At 41.9% G+C, this 22,388-nt stretch overlaps 1 protein-coding gene across 2 annotated transcripts in view; it reads right to left on the bottom strand.

The window, feature by feature from the left end:
* The window catches only part of CLCN4 (chloride voltage-gated channel 4), a 31,498-nt gene extending 9,824 nt beyond the window's left edge, over positions 1-21,674 (bottom strand). The window contains exons 1-8 of one of the 2 annotated variants that reach the window (XM_077807164.1): positions 21,531-21,674; positions 18,406-18,505; positions 13,351-13,538; positions 7,626-7,748; positions 5,938-6,144; positions 5,764-5,844; positions 4,003-4,548; positions 1,985-2,171 (exon numbers count right to left, since the gene is read on the bottom strand). In XM_077807164.1, the coding sequence (XP_077663290.1) occupies positions 1,985-2,171; positions 4,003-4,548; positions 5,764-5,844; positions 5,938-6,144; positions 7,626-7,748; positions 13,351-13,538; positions 18,406-18,505; positions 21,531-21,674 (1,576 nt within the window). The remainder of the gene's footprint in view (positions 1-1,984; positions 2,172-4,002; positions 4,549-5,763; positions 5,845-5,937; positions 6,145-7,625; positions 7,749-13,350; positions 13,539-18,405; positions 18,506-21,530) is intronic. The other variant, XM_077807165.1, reaches the window with a different exon arrangement.
* Positions 21,675-22,388: the final 714 nt, after the last annotated feature.

Raw genomic sequence — 22,388 nt, 5'->3', positions numbered from 1 at the left:
AATGGATTGGGGTCAATCTAAATGCCTAGGCCCGTATTTCTGGGAAAATCAGTGCTAAAGTGTAGGCGTAACTACTGCAGACATGTTTAATTTCATTATTGACGTCTTCATTTATATAAAATTGATCATATTGAAGGTTTAATTTGAAAACATACTTGATTAAGGATTACACTCTTAAAGAAAAAGAAGCATTAAGGGAACTGTATTAAATGTAGCCCGCTCCTTGATCAACCTCTGTAAATTGCTTGTCATAATGTAAGCAGCTTCCATGAAATGTGTTCTTGTAGCTTGGTTGTGATGCCTTCTGTGCATAAATCAGTTCTAGTATCAACATTCTCCACTGTAGTTTCTTTGTGCCATTTTATAATCAGTTTACTGCTGCAGTTTACATTACAGGATATAAAGAATCATATAATCACAGTATAACGATTGTATGTGTTTCTCCGGGTAATATGTCTGAAAAATAATTGTGAGAATTTGATATTCTTAGATCTCCAAATACAGTGCCATTGTTTAGATTAGAGAAATAAGAAAATAGGTTATTAAAAATTTGTTTTTATGTAATGGCATGGGTAATGCTATGCAGTTACAATTATTACATAGCTAACTGTGGCTGTAAAAACAGAATAGGATTGCCTGCTAATGGATGCACAGTAAAGAACTTTTTTTTAATATAAAGGAAAAATGTCTGCACTGATAAATTCTGTTTTGGAATGCTAAAAAAAGCATAAAAAAGGACAACTGAGGCTGGTTTACTATTTCTGACATTAGGTTCCTACCATGACTGGTCTCACAAATCATCCTACTTATCTGCCAGTGCTCCTCTGGATGCAGCTTTCATTGGAAGCCTAGTCAATTACACTAAGGCCTGGTCTACACTTAAAATTTGTGGGCATAGCTATGAACATAGGGGTGTGAAAAATCATACCCTAACTGACATATCCATGCCAGCAAAAGCCTGAGTGCTAGACGCAGTTATACTGACACAGGAGTCCTTTTGCCAGAATAGCTTATTTCGTTCGGAGCGCTGGTATAAGCTATATCGGCAAAAGCACTCTTTTGCTTGTACAAGATACAGCTACATGAGAAGGTTTCGTTGTAGACAAGGCCTAATTTTGTGAGATATGTCCATTACTGCATAGTCCAAATACCAAGCAGCACTGGAAATTATGTAAGATACAGGTCAAATAAAAAATGAAAGAAGAAATAACATGCTTGGAGTTGATGTTTTCACATTTCATTTCCATGTACAACTTGGCATTTGATGTATGAGATTTAGTTTATATCAATGGCCTTGCTTTAACAATTAGCATTTAGGACTGAATGGCAGTCCAATTGAAGTCAATAGCAAAATTCACGTTGAATTCAAAGGAACCAGGCTTTGACCTATACTCAGGGATGAAAGACTGAATATAGCCTGTGTGACTGGTAATGGGATACAGACCTTTCACGTCCAGATCAATGATTTCAATTTGGGCAAAACTGGTAGTGATCAAAGATTGTTTTCCTTGGCTTAACAGTAGAATATTTTAAATCAGTGGGTAATTCCAGTTCAATTAGGGTGGAAATCACAGCCATCACAAATGAGCAAGCCTCTTGGGAGGGATACCATTTTCCTGCTCTTTATAAAAAAAACCCTCATGTTCTTTTTATAACTCTCCCCCCACCCACCCCCCTATGGTTTGCAATTGACATCCTTTTTGGCAGATTCGACAGAGAGGACCAAGTGTAACTGGGCAGGGACAACTAGCTACCCCTCTCCTCTAGACCATGTTTACGGTGGAGCAACGTAAGGAAGAGTTTAGTGTTACTGCCTGTGCTGTGCCCGGTGGAACAATTTGTTCCCAGGATTGTCAAAGCGGCAATCTCGCCTGCTTCCACGAGCCTGAAATTCTCTTAACAATTTAAAAAACCCCACAGTACATCTGGAAAACATCTTGTAGCACACACACGCACAAAGAATAAAGACCGCCGCTTACTGTACCGAGACATGCTGCAGCTCCCACCATAGCATAAAGCCCTGGAGTGACACAGTCTGCTCCTGGTCTACACCAGTTCCTGAAGATGATCCAGTCATGATGATGGTAGGCCAGCTGCTCTACTCCAATTCCAACCATTCTACCAGCCATGGCTCCCACAGCCATGCTGGGAATAAAGAGACCTGAAGGGATCTTAAATGAAAACAGACAAGTGACTGTTTTGACCAAAAGGTCTCCACTATGCATGTAAGAAATATGGTACCAGAGTACCAACATCCCCTATCGGAGCCAGTGCCAGACCCCACAACTCTCTGGAAGTCTCAGTGGATCTTCTCCTTGGTCTGAGATGGTCCTCTGCAAATACTGGAACTATACAGGAACTTAAAAAGTGATATATAATTTAAATACATGCGTATCTATTTTACCTAATCCTAGTTCCTGAATTCACACCAACTTTATTTCTCAATATTGGTATGAGCAATCTTCTTTTTTAAATTCAAAATTTGCACATTGCATAGTTTTAATTTCTCCTCTTCTGAAGGTGTAGCTTTTGTGTGTGTCATAAGCAGGGCTTTGGAGCTGTGCTCTGGCTCCACTCCAGCTCCAGGCAAAAACCTGCAGCTCCACTGCCCTGGAGCTGCTCCGCGCTCCAGCTCCAGGCTCCGCTCCAAAGCTGGATCTTCAGTTCAAGCTTATTTTGCAAGATAGACTTAAACGGTTGTTGCTTAGCATATAGCACTAATACCATATTAAAGTCAGTGGCTCATTAGAACTTGATTCATTCTGCTATGGACAGGTCCTAAATTAGACATTGAGAAAATAGCAGTTGGTTAGGTTAGCAAAATAATCAAACTGTTGGGTTTATTTCAATAGTTTCACTTTTTGGAATAAAACCATGAATTTATTTATGTGAATGCGAGCTACTAGTTTGTACAGACAAATGTATGTTTACAAATGGACTCCACCAACAACCATATAGCTACAACTTGCCTCTGCCCACTTTGTGTAGTTTGGGCTTGGATAAAATGGAATCTGGACCACAAAACCCCTATTTGTTTGGGGTGGAGGGGTGTTAAACCAAAATAACCCTTGCTTGATGTAGGTTCACCTTCAGACAGCACTTTTTTTCTTTTAGCCATTTGGTCTGATGTACTGAACTCTATTTCCCCTTTCTTTCTAAAAAGCAAAACTTGACAAACACAATGAGGGGAAAAAATAAAACAAGCCAATAAAACCTGCACGGATGGAATCTTACAGCTGAGCTTTTATTTCAAATGTTGCATATTTGCATAATCTCGTGATCTTTTAAATTAATAAATAGTCAGTAAATTCAAACGTATGGTTCCCACAATCAGTGCAACTTGGCTACACTGCACTGTATTAAGACAAGAATATACAGCAATATAAAATACTCCATATTTCCAAGGGAGCTGAATTTCATTTGAAGTGGGAATCATGCTTTATTGACTTACTGGCAATAGTGAATGTAAATGCTCAACAACAATACTGTATCTTTTTTTTTAAACCAAGAAAAATCAAAGAAACCTAGCAGATACAACAAGGGGGCTCAATCCAATACGGTCGTCTTTGTATCCAATGCAAGTTGATGAGAAGCAGGGGAAGTGAGACATACAAAAACAGATAGCATGCTACAGCTAAATTGAGTTACTCTGTATATTACTACGAAATACAAACGCTGAATGAAAGACCATGAGATGGTTCTGTGATAGCATCTTACAATTCACCCTGATACCAGGAGTGTCTGTGGAACTCTTGCTAATTTCTGAATCTTTAGATGAATCTGTTGCCATCAAAGCAGAATCCTAATTAAGCCCTAATTTTCTATTGCCTTGTGCTTCAGAATTTGCATGTTCTCACACACATCCCTGGTATTATGCTAGACGTATGTAACCTGAACATGACACTCTAAGCTCTGATATTAACCTGGTCTTGTCATGCAAAAGTCTAGCTTCAACACACAATATGGATTGCAGCAATGAACTTTACACACCCTCCAACTTACCTTCATGCCAAAAGTAAATATTGTGATAATAATTTTAAAAATCAGAGCCAGGGCCAGCTGCCACATTGCAGTGTAGACTCCAAAGCCAGCAGGTCTGTCAGGGATGTCATCTACGGGCCTGGTCATGTTTGGGTCATTAATATAGTCACAGAGTTGTGAGGACTCCAGAGCGCCACAGTCATTGAAAAGCTCAGAGATCAGCTCACTGGTGCTCCTCCGAGTGTATGGATTAGGATAGGCAATGATGGCAGTGATAGCAGTTACCACAATGACCTCTAGGACCGGATACTTCCCAAGCCTGGTTGTTTTGCGCCTCCGGCACCAGGCAATGTTGCAACGGATAAAGAGCGTCCCCCACAGACCTCCAAAGACCCCAAGCAGAATGAATGGGAAAAGTTCAGCCATATACCAGGGGGTGTGGTACTCCACATAAAAAAGAACCAGTCGGCTGTTTCCAAACGGATTGATGGACCTCAGAGTAAAGGCAGCCACAAGAGCAGCAAAAAATGACCTCCAGAGGGTTTTCAGGGGAAAATAATAACTAACCTAAAACAAACAGAAACAGTGAATGCTTAACTGAGTGGGAGGTAAGGTGTTTTGATTTAGTTACTCTCTTTTTTGTTGCACCACAGGCCCTACTGCAGAGGTGGGAAAAGTACAGCCCACGGGCCACATCTGGCCTGCGGAACCATCCTGCCCAGCCCTTGAGCTCCCAGTCCCTCCCCTGTTGTCCCCCTTCCCCTGCAGCCTCAGCTTGCCATGCTGCGAGCTCCTGCCGGGCAGCACTGCAGTGTGGCTGGCTCCGGCCATGCGGCACAGCTGCCAGTCTTGCTGCTCGGAGTGGCATAGTAAGGGGGCGGGGAGTGGGGGGGGTTGGATAAGGGGCAGAAGGTCCCGGGGGGCAGTCAGGGGACAAGGAGCAGGGGGCAGTTAGATGGGGTAGAGGTTCGGGGGGGGGTGGTCAGGGGACAGGGAACGGGGGGGGGGCTTGGATAGGGGTTCTGAGGGGGGCAGTCAGGGGGCAGGAAGTGGGAGGGGGTGGATAGGGGGTGAGGGCCAGGCTGTTTGGGGAGGCACAACCTTCCCTACCTGGCCCTTCCTACAGTTTCGGAACTTTGCTGTGGCCCTCAGGCCAAAAAGTTTGCCCACCCCTGCCCTACTGCATTCCCTCTGTTGGTTATTGTGACTTTACATACATGGGTGTGTCTGTGACCAGAACATGGTCACACATCTGTAAGGAAAGGCATTTTCAGACTTGAGGAGGAAATTGCGAACAATGGAAAATGAACATCAGATGAATCATAAAGGAAGCTGTTGAACCGTGATGTTTTAAACAGACACACTGGAGTTATGATCTCTAGACATGCTGTAGTAAGTTTCTGTAATCTTTTGTTAGAATGCTCAAGGCATACACCTTTTCTGTATGGAGTCAAATGCTGAACACACACACACAGCACAATCACACCTTTGGTTATCTCCAGGAGACTATTACTCCTCTTCTGCCAACATTATGCTAATCTACAGGGTAACTTCTCATTGGTAACAATTACAGATTATATATGCTTATATATGGCATAACAATATTGGGAAAATAAAAAGGATTCGTAAGGAAGGAATGAAGAGAAAGTATTGTTACTGATGCAAATGAATTCTGGATTCGTAAGGAAGGAATCAAGGGAAAGTATTGTTACTGATGCAAATGAAATTCTGCAAACATATATCATGAAAGTGAAACACAGCTGATTCACTGGTAGCTCTTACCTCTTCCAGGCTAAAAAGTACACCACCAATTGGAGCACCAAAAGCAACAGAGACTCCTGCAGCAGCTGCAGCTGAAAGCACCTGCAACACAAAGATTTGCATACAAGGCATGAGCCCTTTGAGTTGTTGTCATTTCGTTCCCCTTAAATATAGTCAATCTGAGTCCAAGCTCACCTCTCTCCTCTTTCCTTCATTCTTGCTGTACTTTGAGAAGAGGCTGCTGAAGAAGTTACCACAGCAACAAGCCACATGCACTAAAGGACCTTCTTTGCCGAGGCTGAGGCCCGAAGACACCACGAGAACCAAGGTGACTGTTTTGATTAAGAGTGTCCACTTCCCCAGGTAGCCCCTAATAATGAAACCACTCAGGATGGTTTTTATCTGGAAGGCAGGAAGAATAGGTTGAAGAACTAAATAAACTTCTGCAACTTCAATTTTGCAAAAATGACTTAACGACTATAGTAGACAAATCATTGCTTGAAAGAAGCCACTGATGCACTCAGCGAAAGATTAAGACAACTCTTCTACAGTGATATCGTACTAGTGGTTAACATGAGTAGTGGGTAGACATGGCAACAATTTTGCAAATTCAAAGTTTTTCATCCAAAAGTGGCCTTTTTTGACTTCTGACTTCATTATCAGAATTTTTATCCAAAATGTTATCAAAACCAGTAGACATTTTCATTTATTAAAATCCAGGTTTTCTGTAAGTCAAAATGTTTGATAATATTTTTATTTAAAAAATTAAAAAGTTATAACAAAAATTGAAAAAATAAAATAAAAAATAGCTTCATATTGACACCTGAGCAATGGAAACAATGTCAATATTTCAGGAGGGTTTTGCAATTATTTTTTCCAACCAGTTCCAGATTTTTGGTTAATCAGTTTTAGATTTCTTGGGTTGCTCTCCTAGGGGTGACGAAAGGAGCAAACAGATCTGTACAATGAATTAAATTTGAAGGACAAGGATCAGACTTTCAAAGACTGAAGCTTAAATTTAGACTCCACAATCCATATGGAGGCTCTTAATAATACCCAGCTGTTATTTAGCCTCCCCCCCCCTTTTTTTTTTTAGCGTCTGACATGTTTTATTAAAGTATTAAGTAACCTGTAGCTCTTCTTGATTTCAAGGTCACTAATTTAAGAACCCAAAGATGGATTTAGGGCCAAATTTTCAAAAGTGACTGGTGACTTTGGTTGCCTGAATTTTGGGCACCCAGCTTGACACACCTGGTTTTCAGAAAATCAGATCTTTTAAAGGAATTCCAAATGGTGGGCCCCCCAAAATTGAGGAGCTCAAACTCACTAGTTACTTTGGAAAGCTTGGTCTTGAATCTTCCTCCCTTCCCTTTTTTTGCGCCCCCCAACCCTTAAATCTTGGCCTAAACTTTTATCTTCTCCCTTATAACTGGAACATGTAATTGTATCTGGTGGACTTCCAGGCAAATATTCATGTGTAACCCACTGATGAGTATGCACTATGGCTCCCCCTCTGTGTCCAATCCACAGAGAATATGAATTGTTACAGCCCAGTTAGGGAGCCTTGGATCTTTAACTCAGGTTCTAGCAGTTCATGCTTTTAGCTCTGGAAGTGTCCAGTTCAGTCCTTGGGTTGTTGACCAAAACAGCAGCCATTGCATATGCCTTTGAGTGGAGTCTAAGATGAAGAATTTAGACAGGAAACATGAACACAGCTTAGGCAAAAGGCATAATATAAAGACATGTCAGGTGAAAAAAAAAATATTAAAATGCCTTGCTTCTGCTTGTTCATATGCCAAAGGCATAGCTATATGATGGCACAGGTCTAGAACATGAAATGACTTTTCAGGTTTTAAATATGCATCCATCTGGAAGAAACTCACCTCTGGAATCCCAGAACCACAGGCGTAAGGAGCAAACACCCTGACCAGGGAGACTGCCAGGAAAGCAAAAGATAGAGCCCACATAATGTACAGAAAATAGTTTAGAATGTAAGCACTTGCACCCTGGAAAAACAACAGCAAAAACACTGTTAGACAAATGCAATGAAATAACCTTATGTTCCTATTAGGATTTGGAGTGGGGTGGAGCAGGTTCTGTTCAATTACTGCAACACTAGTGGTATGATTGAAGCTGCTTCTGCCTCAGTAAGTGTGAATGTTTGCACATTTTTGTGCTCCGCAAAGATACATAGATGCAGCATCTTAGTTTATTTAAACCAATCTACATGGTGCCTTTTGTAAGCTTCTCACGCACTATACAAAATACCAAACTAAACACTTAAACAGTTGAAAGAAAAGCTGAGCACATATACACAGTCCAAACAACATCAAGCAAACCTAGCACCGGGGCAAACCCAGTTACAGCCAGAAAAAAAATACCCCAAAGGAGGGATTTGCAATGTACTTTAAAGCCAGCCAACGAGAGACGGCGGTGGGCCTCTCTGGGGATGCTGGCTGAGATTTTCAAAGCCGGGGATTTAGCAACACTTCTCCATTAATTTTAATAGAAAGGGCAAGACCAGAATCACCCCGGCTAATTGTAATGATCAGGCAGGAACGTAGGATGCGAAGTGATCAGTCCAGTTCTGAGGGTTTAGATTATGAAGAGGCTCTCCATGCTAACTCTGATACCTTAAATTATATTCTTTGGTGTATTAACAGCCAGTGCACTTCACAGAAGATGGGTATAACTGAATTCCTCACTCCTATCTGAAGGTATAAGGTACAGGACACATTCTGCAGTGGTTGCGGCCTCCAAAGCAATTTGAAAGGATGCCCAATTATGAATGTATTACAGTCGTTTACCCTGGATATGACAAAAGCATAAGCAATCATGCTGAGGCCTGTACTCAAGATAAAGAGATGGGCTTTCCCGACAGGATGCAGATGGTAATGGTAATAGACACTCTAAATCACTGTTGTAACTACGGAGTGAGCAGTCAGTGGTTACCTCCAAGTTCCACACCCATCTCTAGTGATGCCATTCTCCCTGGAATGGACATACAAAAACTGCCCAAGTTTTCCTCAAGACACTCTTCCCTACCCACAAGCATGACCTTGACCTTTTTGGGGTTGAGTTACCATTGGATGTGTCCCCTCCAAATAATAAAGCCACTTAGACAGTCCAATAGCCAAAAAAGAGCCCATAATGGACTGATCCAATCGGAGGCATGGAGCTGTGATTTATCAGTCTAAAGATGACAATATGATGCATACCTTTGAAGGTTCTCCCTCCACTGCCTGATGGTCCAGAACAGAGACAAGGGAAGCCTCAGTGAAGACTAGTAGTGTCCATAACCTGTATTTGAAGCACTGAGAGTGCTTTTTCAGATGGCAGAGGATTAAGAGAACACCATGCTGTATGTGTGACCATCAAGGAAGTCTGTGTCAACTACTCCTATTCTGTTCCAGTTCTCAATGCTAAAAACCCTATTTTCCAATCTTATGAATGACAAAGCAGGCAAGGTCAATGTGATGGTCCCCGTTTGCCAAACATGCCATAACAATAACTAACTCTAGCATATCCCTAGATATTTCTATCCGAATACGATATCAATGAGTGGCCTTGCTGATAACAGCAGAAGAGCAGAGTCTTATCAACCCCCATGACCCAAGACTTAAGTAATAAATTCCATACTTATCAAGGACACCCATCCATAGTCATAGTGGAGTTTTATTGTTCCAACTGAAGAATGTTTATTTCATTTCCCCATGAATGTCTTCTCCCTAGTGCTTTCAACTAGAGACTCAATGGTAATATTCACTATTCCCTTAGAACAGTGGTTCTCAACCAGCCATCCGGGACCACAAAGGCAGCTGCAAGCAGGTTTCAGGGGGTCTGCTAAGCAGGGCTGGCATGAGATTTGCTGGGGCCCAGGGCAGAAAGCTGAAGCCCTACTACATGCAGCTGAAGCCCAGAGGCCCAAGCCCCTCCACCCTGAGCTGGAGCTGAAGCCTGAGCAACTTAGCTTCATGAGGCCCCCTGTGGCGTGGGGCTCCGGGGAGTTGCCCTGCTTGCTACCCCCTAATGCTTGTCCTTGCTTTTATATACAGAAAAAACAGTTGTTGGAACACAAGGGGGCCATGGAGATTTTTAATAGGACAGTGGGGGGCCTCAGAAAGAAAAATGTTAACCCCTGCCTTAGAGGACAGTCTGCGTTTGCAGTCCCAGGGCTACATTCTGATCTCAGCTACACTAGTGTGAATCTGCAGCAGTTCCAGCTCATCTGGTGAGAATTTGGCTCTAAAACATTGAGCTAAAGCAGCTATTTTGCTTCTTAATTCAATTAAGCTGCACCATATTCATTTCTTTTGACAGACTCCTTTTTCAAATCTCAGATGTAAAGACTGCAGATCTGTTTTAGGTATTTGCTACAGACACACATACTACATCATACTGGGTCAGACTACTGGGATCCCACTTTTTTTGCACAACTATGTCCCTAGGGATAACATTCATCCTCACATTCTCCAAACATTTGACATATGAACATAAGAATGGCCATACGGGGTCAGGCCAAAGGTCCATCTAGCCCAGTATCCTGTCTTCCGACAGTGGCCAATGCCTGGTGCCCCAGAGGGAATGAACAGAACAGGTAATCATCAAGTGATCCATCCCCTGTCGCCCATTCCCAGCTTCTGGCAAACAGAGACTAGGGACACCATTCCTGTCCATCCTGGCTAATAGCCATTGATGGACCTATCCTCCATGAACTAGACACGTGGTCACAGGCAAGATTGAGTTCTTTTTTGAACACTTATAGTCATAAACTTTTGGAACTTTAAATAACAGTTTCTAAAGATTAATAGTCTTTCAGAAGGGAAGTACTAGTGACTCAGCCACACCTTTAGCTGCCATCACCAAGACCCTGATTCAGGAAGGCACTTACTCACATGCTTACATATAAGCCTACAGGTCTACTGTTGGAGTCAACACTCTAGGCCAAAACAGATGGCTCCAGTGTATTACCAGAGGCAAGTTTAGTCTCCACAAGGAGGATGGCGCGTATCCTACTTTTACAGCATCCTCTGCTGGCTGTTTTAAGGAATGGCACTGGAATAGGATAGTGGTTCTCAGCCTGGGGTATGTGTATCTTTGGGGTATGCAGAGGTCTTCCAAGGGGTACATCAACTAATCTAAATATTTGCCTAGTTTTACAACAGGCTACATAAAAAACACTAGCAAAGTCAGTACAAACTAAAATTTCATACAGTGACTTGTTTATACTGCTCTATTTACTGTACACTGAAATGTATATACAATATTTATATTCCAATTGATTTATAATAATATGGTAAAAATAAGGAAGTAAGCAATCTTTCAGTAATAGTGTGCTGTGACACTTTTGTATTTTTATGTCTGATTTTGTAAGCAAGCAGTTTTTAAGTGAGGTTTTTAAGTGAACTTGGGAGTACGCAATACAAATCAGACTCCTGAAAGGGGTACAGTAATCTGGAAAGGTTGAAAGCCACTGGAATAGAAGAAGGAAAGAGCACAGGGTTGAATGGATGGCCAACACAGGTAACCTGTATAATGAGGAATCGGGAAGAAAACATGATCTGATGCATAGACTGATTTATTTTCATGTTTTCTCTAAATCAAATCTGCTTTTTGGGGGGGAGGTTTCATAGAAATACTATAATTAAAAGAATACTGACAGATCCCATAGGATGTGTCAGAATTCATAGTGGCAACATATTTAAGGGGCTGAAAGGAGCCATGATGCCCAAAACCACAGGGAAGAAATGATTTTGCAAACAATATCTATGTACATCTAGGGCTCCAAAATGTCAAATTCAGTTAGACATGATAAGCAGAGCCACAGCTGTGCATAAAATAGAAGAGTCTGAACACATTACATCTGGGAAAAATCCTCCAAGAACTTTTTATGTAAAATGTTCTGTGAACTGTTCCCTCTGCACACTCAAGGCAACCAGTTCTTTTCACTGTGCTTGTGTCTGTTGTTTGGATGTCTTCTGCAAGGTGTAGTAATTTATGAATGGGAACAAAAATCTCTCTGTGTACTGACTGTAATTAAATCAATCTTGATTGTTCTTAGAAATTCTACAAGGCTTTGAGAAGCCTGCAGAGTTTGTACAGAGGTAGGTCTGACTTTCTGATGTATGTGTGTACATTTCCTGTGGGGCCCTGGTGCCTGATTGGGGTCTCTAGATGCTACCATAATATAACAATATTAATACAGTTAGATCTACTGACTGTAGAAGTCAGTGAGACAGGGGAAGACTGCAGATCTTAGAAGCTCCGTTGGTCTGGGGGAGTCGCCAGAATCAAGTCAAACTAATAGTTATTTTCACTGTAATCCTTAAGGATCAGAAACCTAGCTTGAATATGGTGAAAATATTAACTACGTGTGAACTAAAACACCCATCCAGCTGTTATGCTTAATGCAACGCTCCTTCCTTCCCACCTCTTCTCCATCCAGGGATTTTCTAATAATCTACAACTTCACTCCAGTTCAGCAATTTATCCTGGGACAATGTTTATTTAATGTTACTAAGAAACAACTAGTACTTGTGGCATCTCAGAGACTAACAAATTTATTTATTTATTTATTTAGTCCCTAAGGTGCCACAAGTCCTCCTTTTCTTTTTGCGAATACAGACTAACACGGCTGCTACTCTGAAACCTAAGAAACAACTATCAGTCTATAAATACTGACTAAGACAGTTGAAATGCCATGCAAATTGCATTGCATTGTGTACCACCCACTGTACAGGAGAGATTCTTGCTTGGTATCAAACAGCACGGCATGTACACACAAGTGCCAGTGAAGTCAATGAGACATCCCCTCTGGAAAATTAGGCCATGCATGTCCACAGACAGTGCAGTCCAGCTAAAACTAAAACAACAGCTTTGGGGTTACTGTTAAGAATGACCAACCTCTTGTTGTACAGCAACAACAGGGTTCTTAGAGACTGTATGGAGTTCCAGGTTAAAATTCCACTGCCAAATTAAAGTGAAGGTTGTGGCGTTCTCCCTAGTGGAGTCAAACCTTCTGTTTATTCCGCTAAATCCCTTAAACCAAAGATGACTTATCCAGAAGCCCGTAACAGCACATCCAAAACACTTTTTTCCTGAATGGATGAGATTACAGCAAGCATCAGGTGTTTTTTTAAAAATGGCTGGTGGAGGATACTCCCATACTCTGTTCTCCACAGAGAAAGAGAGAGATTGGAGAAAGTTTTTTGAGCCGAAACTAATCAGGTCAAATTTGTTAATAGTTTCAGGTTGACCACAAGCGCATTTTTTAGCAAATAAATAACTTGTCTGAAAATTTTCACCCAGATCTAGTTATGAGGTAATTCTTTTATTCTAGTAAGGATACAAATAAGAGATTTCCCCATTCTCGCAGACTTTGTCTCTGCAGCACACACGCACACACACGAGACCTGGGGCTTATAACAGGCTAAGCAGAAAATGTTTGTGGGAACCCCGGTAACAATATTGGCAGTTCATAACTCTACCTCGGGGGTTGGGGGACAGACTGTTTGAAGAGAATATCACAGAGTAGTGCGGGAAGGGGGGAAGAATAATCTGGGAATGGTTAGTATTTCCCAGTCTACAGCCTAAGCAGGTCTTGCATACCTCAGACCGGTTTACCAGAAGCTCGGACCATTTCTGCCACAGGGGACATTTGTCCCGGTCATCAAATGTGGTTTCATTAGATGTCCAGCAGCACTGCTCATGGCTGTACCAGAATGCAGATAAGCAGACACCCTCTTTCAGATCTGTCATCCAGTCTACAGCTAAATCTATAACTCCAGCTAACGTGCCTTAAAAAAAGATCAGGAAATAAAAAATAATGTTAAGTGGAACACATATTAATCTAATTATATTGAAACAAAACACATGATCTGAAGGACCAGTTACAACAGGAGCATAAAAATGGGCCAAATAATTAGACTGAACAGCTGTGAGTTAGTAGGGAGGAACTGAGCTTCTCCAAAAATGTCCTCTCTTCTTCTACATTTTATTGTGCAATGCTTCTTTTGAACACCATAATTCTCATCTTGGCTCTGCCCCGATAAAATGGGACATCACATTCCAAATACAGACACAGGCCGCAATCCTGCAAGCTGATCCATGTCAGCATGCCATTTGACTGCTGGCATACCAGTGAAGTTAATGGGACTTCACACATGCAGAGAAATCAATGTATACATATCAGACTGCAGGATCAGGGAAATTGTTCCTCATGGTAGATGAGAGGAGGGGCATATGCGTGCACGCACAGACACACGCATTTCTGTTGGTCCCAGTACACAGATCTTTAAAATGAGCAATTTAAGTAATACAAATAATGTAAGGCCCAATCCTGATTTACTGAATTTTATGATAGTTTAGTCATTAAGATCAATGGGACTACCATTTAAACATTGATGTAGATACCTAATAGTAATTCAAGCCTGAGAATAAAAATGTCCTTAAAATACTTTCTTTATGAACTTCATCCTTCATTGCCGGAGCCAGCTTTTTCAAATAATTATACAGAGCAACAGTGACATCCAGTGGCCAAACAATGCTTGAGTATATGCCCTATGCTGTGGATTCCCAGAGAAGATCTTGACCTTCCTGTACAATTCCTAATCAAATATCATAATCTGCCATAGCTCTAGTATTGTGAAAACAGAGAAGTCACCTTAGCACCTGTGCATTTGACTGTGCATAAGACTGTGAAAGCCTGTCCACTGGTGTACAGTAGAAGCTCAAAGTTATGAACACCAGAGTTACGAACTGCCTGGTTAACCACACCCCTCATTTGGAGCCGGAAGGATTCAATCAAGCAACAGCAGAGACGGAGGTGGGGGGGGGAAGCAAACACATTACAGTACTGTGTTAAACATACTAAAAAAATAAAGGGAAAGTTTAAAAAAAGATTTGACAAGGTAAGGAAACTGTTTCCATGTATGTTTCATTTAAATTAAGATGGTTCAAAGCAGCATTTTTCTTCTGCATAGTAAAGTTTCAAAGCTGTATTAAGTCAATGTTCAGTTGTAAACTTTTTGAGAGAAGAACCATAATGTTTTGTTCAGAGTTATGAACATTTCAGAGTTATGAACAACCTCCATTCCCGAGCTGTTCATATCTCTGAAGGTCTATTTTGGACTTATTCTACACTGATGTCTCCAGATGCTGTCATTGACAAACTGTTAAAATCGTATTCAAAAGTTAAATTAGAAACAAACTCTTTAAAGACAACTGAAAGGTTCTGCAATAACTTCATAAGTACATCACATTTATTGTCACATCAGCAAGAGGGATAATACTTGTCACCACTATAAGGCCATATGACAACAATGAAGGATTTCATGTGATATGGGAAGAATCTGTCTCCAAACTGAAGGGGAACACAGATATGCCAATGAGAGGTATGCGAGATCATTAGGGAAGCAAAGGGGAAAGCTGGTGTAGCAATCCAAGTTTTTGCTTTTGTAAAGAGTTAGGTTTTGTTTGTTTGTTTGTTTTGGGTTTTTTTGTGGCTTGTCATTTCTAGTTGCTCAAGTTTCTATAGAAACAGTGGGCCATATCCTGAGTTGGTGTAAATCACCATAACGCTACTGACCTCAATGTGCCTAGCTAAGTGAGTTTCTCTGTAAGCTCTATGATTTTCTGAAAAACCTCCTACTGATCAGAATCTCTAACTGGTTCAAGGAAACACAAGACCTGGGATTGGCCCAAGGAAACCTCTGCCTTGTCCAAAATGTGCAGAGTTCAATCCCTCTCTCATCCTCTGATGGACCTCCATATTTATCGACACTTCCCAAGCTTCGCTTAAGGTACATCTACCCTGCACCCTGCTTTTGGCAGCATGTCGAGTACATACACTATGCACACACCCCAGCATGGGTATAAATAGCAGTGTAGACTAAGGCACCGCTGCCTCCCCCCGCCCCCCAGAGCCTTTCACTGATACATGTAGCTACACATCTCAGTGTGGATGCCGCCTGCTTTTTCACTGAGGCATGTAGTTACACGTACCCTACATGCTGCTGCCCGTGATGTGCCGTATAGACAGATCCTTAGTGAAGCCTTCCACCATGCCCTGTCAGGTAAATCAATACTCATGTCACTTCACAGGTGAAGTAAATAAGGACTATATCGGGGTGGCCAAACTTACTGGCCCTCCAAGCCGCATACGACAAGCTTCAGAAGTTCAAGAGCCGGGGCACACCTGCCTCAGAAGGTACTTGATGACCCCCAGCAGGTGCATCCTGCAGGGCTGAAGCCCCAAGACCCTCCTCCCTGCCGGGCAAAAGCCCCTACCCCATCACCCCGCTGCAAGGCAGAGGCCCTGAGCTTCCCCGCCCCAGTCTGGTAGGTGAAGAATGGGAGGAAGAGGGCTCCGCAAGCCTCACTTAAATGGTAAAAGAGATGCGTGTGGTTTGTGAGCCTCAGTTTGGCCACCCATGGACTATAAGATTGTTTTTAACCTTATAAAGTGACTTGCCCAAGGTCAAGAAAGTTTGAGGCACAGCTGGGGACACACGTCCAGGCCTCTGACGTGATAGGCTCACATTTCATCCATTACACTATGGTGCCTCTGAGGAAACTGCATAGTTATGCCAGCTGTAAAATGAGGCTGCTGGGGCCAAGTGCTTTGAGACCTGCTAACAGATGAAAGTGCTACACACGTAGCACCATTTTTCAGATAAAAAAACAGACGTGGAAAGACTGAATGACCGCCCTGGGCAGTACTATGGGCTAACAGGTTAGGTAGAGACCTGTGAGCCAGAAAACCATAAGTGCTGAAAACTCACCGCTCCAAGAAAGTCAATGGAGATGCAGCTGCTTGGAAACCTCAGAAAGTCAAGCTAGTTTAATTGACTTTCAGTGAGACTTAGGCTCCTAAGTGCCTAAATCGCTTTTGAAAATGGAACTTAGCCATCTAGATCCCTTAGGCCTTGCAATGCTGAGTGAAACAACACCTAAACACCTTTACCAATCAGGGCTCTCCCAAGGTCACACAAGAAGTCTGTGGCAGAGCCTCTTGGGCTCCAGGCTAGTTCCCTAACCACTGGTCTTTTCTTTCTACTACCTCAGGCCACCACCGTGATGAAGAAGTGTGCAGAAGACAATCTTGATGGGTAGTCTGATGTGTTGGGACAGGATTGTTTGGTAAAGGGGATACTGGAAGGCACATTTCCCTAGAGGGGCAGAATTAAACGCGTTGTGTGTTGTCTGTGGTGTACGGTAGTCAAAGAAGTGGTAAGGTGTATGTCTGTGAGTAGTTCATATCTATTAACTAAGCCCAACCTAACTACAACCTTTTCCCTAGCATAGGTGCAGAATAACATATTTTATTTCAATGCAACCAGTTGAGATAAAAGGTATTAACCTTCCTCCACATTAGGGAAAAGGGTAGAGTTAGTTAACATGTTAACTAGCTCCAACCTAACCTCAGCGTACCCATACGACATACCTGAAGGCCAACAATTCCATTTGGCATCAAATTTTGAGGTTTCAAAATATTTTGGTTCCACATTGGCATGAGAGAGTGAACGAGCATATGTTTTCACTGTATAGCTGTGAAATTGGGGTACTGTCTTGGAATGTGGGGGAGACAGGTTCAAGTCCCTGATTCAGAGCAGAGCTATTTCATCCCAACTCAGGCAGAGCACTGACTTGAACATTTCCCAGGCTGGTACTCTAATCCCCAGGGGTGGGTGGGTGTGGGTGTCTCATATCTCATATCTTCCCAACAAAAGTTTTGTGTAAATTTATATGTCTCCATGAAACAGCATATTTTGTCAAAATTTCACTTCAGCAAAAATGCTCCAGATAACTTTAGCCATAATGTTCCAGAACAGCTTCCACTCGCAGTTCTAAACACTGATATTAAATATACTAACTTTACATTTGTTAAACCAGGAGATTCACACTAGTTTTGGTGAGAACATGGTGTGTAAAACTTGGCATCATGCTATTTCCTAGCAGTCATAATCACATTGACATAATCGAGACAGCATAAAAACTATTCAAGGCCGCTGTTTTAGGTTGGTAACATGAGAGCAGCTTTCCAAACTGGAAGACATGCTAAACTGAGCAGGAGACAGGAGCAACTCAGGAAATTAATGAATTTCCCATCTGAGTTTGTTGTTAAATATGTAATGTCTGTCTGGCTTGTGAGCAGATCTGGAAGTCAGTCTGAAATTGGTTGTGTGTCAGGTCTCCCCCCCCCGCCCCGCCTTTTTAGGCATGCATAAAGAGATAACCCCGTCTACAATTAATCTAGTGCATTAGAGAACTATATTTTCATTGTACTCTAATAGTACTCTCCTCCTGCATCAAAATATCTATCCCTGGAATTAAATTCACAAGATCAAGAAAGGAACAAGTGAATCAGAGGCTGAGATAGTCAAAACAGTTCATCAAGGGTAAGGCACTTTCACTCAGAGGCATGTTTTCAAAAGCAATACAAAAATCACATTACTTGTTAATAGCAATTTTTCTAGGTCAGCACTCAGTGTGAGATTTTCCAAGCGAAGCATTAAAGCTGTGTGGGTGCATAACTATCTCTTTATCTCATCCATCTCGAAAAGTTGGGGACCAGACAAAGTAAGTAAAACATAAGCAGCTGGCTCTGCAGGAAGACTGAGAGAGAGAGTTCCTGACGCAGCACTGCTGCTATTATGCACATACCTGCCAGAAGTCCTATGAGAAGCATTACAACCCATCCTGACCAGGCATCCAACAAACTCTTGATGAACTCCCATATGGATTCCTTACTTTTGCTTGTAATCTGAAAAAATACATACCCTGATTCATAAGAGTCGGTTTTGTTGTGTCACATCTACAAGGCAAGACTCTTATTTGAACACAGATGGACTGAACACTAAAAAGACTGATTGTTTTTACAGAGCTCGGGATCAAGTGAATTTGTCCAACCTTAACAGTTTTACTTATTATTTCAGCTCTAATCCACCAGATTCAATACAGTTTTTCTTCTTTTTTTTTCCCCTCATATTGACAGATGAAATCATGAGCAATGAAAGGCAAATTATGACCATCTTTTTGTAGGTCCTGCTCAAGAACCGGGGAGTGCACAATGAGCTGAGATACAACAGTTTTGAAAACGACATTTTCCTGCTTTACGGATGGCTATAACTTGGGCTTTTGTTGATGAGTGCATTTGTGCTTGAGTCTGCATCTCTTACATAAAGTCATACAGTTTTAGGCCAGAAGGCACAGCTAGATCATCTAGTCTGACCTTCTGTATATTACAGGACACCAACGCCACCCACACGCTAAACCCAACAACTGAAATTAAACCAAAGGATGACAGCCCACAGGAGACTAGACTCTTGTGTGCCACCATGAAAGAACAGGAGGGAGTGAGATGGACCAATGCCCAAGGCCTCTGCAATGGCAGGAAATGGATTAAGTGAGATATTTCCAGGTAATTCTGGCAATTGACTTGCACCCCCGTGCTGCAGAGGAAGGTGAAAAAAACCCAATAGGCACTGCCAATCTAGCCTGCAGGGAAACTCCTTTCTAATATCACATATGGCAATCAATTAGACATGCAGCATGTGAGCAAGAACCAGCCAGCTAAGTACAAGAGAGAGAGCATTTTTGGTACCATCTCAGAGCCCTGGCCCATCCCCAGCCAGGCCACCTTCTGATGCTTCAGAGAATGGAGATTAAAAAAAATGCTTCCAAAATACATTTTGGGAGGGCGGAATCTCTTCCTGACCCTTGCCAATGGCTTGCTGAAACCCTGATGCATGAGTAGAAGTGAGCCTCAGGGCTATTGAGCCCTACCCCCCTTCCATCACTCTTAAATTTGTCCATCTCTCTGTTAAGACTAGTTCAGTTGTTTGCCCCCCACAACTCCTACTGGGAGGCTGTTCCAAAGCCTCACCCCACCAATGATTAGAAACCTTCTAATTTCCAGCCTGAATTTGTTCCCGGACAGTTTATATCCATTTGTACTTGTACCAACATTGTCCTTTAGCTTAAATAGCTCTTCACCTTGCCTGGTATTTATCCCCCTAATGAATGTATAGAGAGCAATCATATCCCCTCCTAGCCTTCGTTTTACTAAACAATCCAAGCTCTTCCAGTCTCCTCTCATGAGATAGGCCCTCCATTTCCCTGATCATCCTAGTAGCTCTTCTCTGCACGTCTTTCAATTTAAATTAATCTTTCTTTAACATGGGTAACCAGAATTGTATACAGTATTCCAAGTGACGTCTTAGCAGTGCCTTGTATAATGGCATTCATACCTCTCTATCTCTACTGGAAATGCATTGCCTGATACATCCTAGGATCGCATTTGCCTTTTTTACAGCCTCATCACATTGGTAGGTCATAGTCATCCCGAGATCGACCCACATACCCAAGTCTCTCTCCTCCTCTGTTGCTTCCAACTGATGAGCCATCAACTTGAAGCAGACATTCTTATTATTAGACCCTAAGTGCACTTTGTACTATTGAATTTCATCCCATTTCTATCACTCCAGTCTTCAAGGTCATGCAGATCTTTCTATGTAATATTCTGATCCTCTTCAGTATTGGCAATGCCTCCCAACTTTGTATCATCAGCAAATTTCATTAGCACACTCCTACTTCTTGTGCCAAGGTCATTAATAAAAATATTGAATAAGATTGGACCAAGGCTGATCCTCCAGGAACTCTACTAGTAACCTCCTTTCAGTCCGATAATTCATCTTTTAGCACAACCCATTGCCTGCTCTCCTTTAGCCAATTCTTATCCACCTTACAATGCTTGTATCGATCCCTAATTTAAGAAATAATTTCCCATGTGGCCCAGTGCCAAATGCTTTACTGAAGTCCAAGTACCGGTATATTAGATCTACTGCATTTCCCATAGCTAAAAAGTCAGTTATTCTGTCAAAGGAGGAAATCAGGTTAGTCTGGCGTGATCTACCCTTGGTAAAACCCTGTTACACTGCAGCCCCTTTACTTCTATGACTTTAATTATTCTTTCCTTCATAATTTGTTCTGAAACCTTGTATACTACTGAGGTCAGACTAACAGGTCTGTAATTGCCCAGATCACTGAAAAGATAGATTTATTACAAATCCTTGCAACTGGGCTAGCAATCTCATGTGCTGGTTCTTTCAGTATTCTGAGGTGGGAATTGTCTGGTATGCCTGGATTTGAGCACATTAAGCTCTTTCTGTTTTTCTTCCACCTCAGATGTGGCCGTTTCTATTTCTAGACACTCATTTCCATCAGCCATACTGCATTCATACCCACGTTCCATATTATCATCATCATTGAAACCGAGACAAAGTATTCATTTAGTTTTGGGGCCATACCTTAATTATCTTTCAACTCCTTCCCATCCACACTGCATAGTGGCCCAACTTCAACCTTCCTTAGTCTACTTCTAGTTATATAACTTAAAAACCTCATTATTTATTTTAATTTCCTTGGAAAGAACTCATTTAGCTTGACTTTTAGCAATTCTCTCTTTATTCTGGCATTTTTGAACCTCCGTAGTGTAGTTTTCTTTGTTAACACCTTTTCCAATTCCTTATAGACTGTCTGCTTATTCCTAATAACCTTTTTGAGGGGATTATTTATCCAGGTGGGTCTACAACCTCTCTCCAAGTTTCTCCCCCTTACTTGGGATGCAAATTTCCGATAGTTTTTGTATAGTTGATTTGAAAAAAATTCCAGCCCTCCTCCATATTTAAGCCCTTGAGCTCCTCAGACCAGCTGACATTTTAAAATAATTCCCCAAAGTCTGACCTTTTAAAATTAAAGATCATAGTTGACGACTTGATTTGATTTACCTTCCTATGTCTGTCGGTGTCACGTGATTTCTCTCTCAGCCAATCAATGGTGTGGAAGTCCTCATATGTCCCAACATCAGGGAAAGGCTCATCCAGGAAATCCATCAGATTACCAGAACCATTCATGTCTCCTGCATTAACCATATTAGTACCTGTAGGAGTTAAAAACACAAATTTAGAAAATTCATGCAACATTTCCAGATGTTTCAGAACAAAATTATTCAGAAAACCCTCGAGCTGCCACTACACACACAATGCAAGAATGGTGGGAGCCTAAGACAACAGTTCTTGTTTAAAGGAGCTTAGTATGTATGAAAAGTAATGGTTTCTAAAGCTTGCATCAACAGAAAAAATACATTCACCCTGAGCAAAATGTTTGCATAGAATTCCTAATCCACTAAACCAGGATGGTTTCAGAATTCAATTGAAATGGTGCACATCAGACCATGTCTGAAAAAGCAAGCATAGCCTTACAAACTAGCTGCTTGCAGGACACTTTATAGTCAAAGGGGCCACACTGGAAAATAAGTGGTGGTGCTTACCTAGAATCCCAGCTCTATCTATCCATAATGGCAAAACAAAATGTCACTCAAAGCACATCATACAAATCTTCATAACATGATAATCACTGAAGATCTCGGGGATTTACTAGGATTGCCAGGTATCTGGTTTTCAACTGGAACACCTGATTGAAAAGGGACCTTGGAGGCTCCGGTCAGCACCACTGAACAGGCCGTTAAAAGTCTGGTCGGTGGTGCAGTGGGGCGAAAACAGGGTCCCTACCTGCTGTGGCTCTGCATGGCTCCCAGAAGCAGCAGCATGCCCCTCTCCAGCTCCTAGGTGTAGAGGCAGCCACGG

The sequence above is a fragment of the Eretmochelys imbricata genome, chromosome 1 (genome assembly GCF_965152235.1).
Source record: "Eretmochelys imbricata isolate rEreImb1 chromosome 1, rEreImb1.hap1, whole genome shotgun sequence".
NCBI classification, from domain to species: domain Eukaryota; kingdom Metazoa; phylum Chordata; order Testudines; family Cheloniidae; genus Eretmochelys; species Eretmochelys imbricata.
The sequence above is the reverse complement of the archived record's forward strand: the minus strand, read 5'-3'. Positions and strand labels throughout refer to the sequence as shown.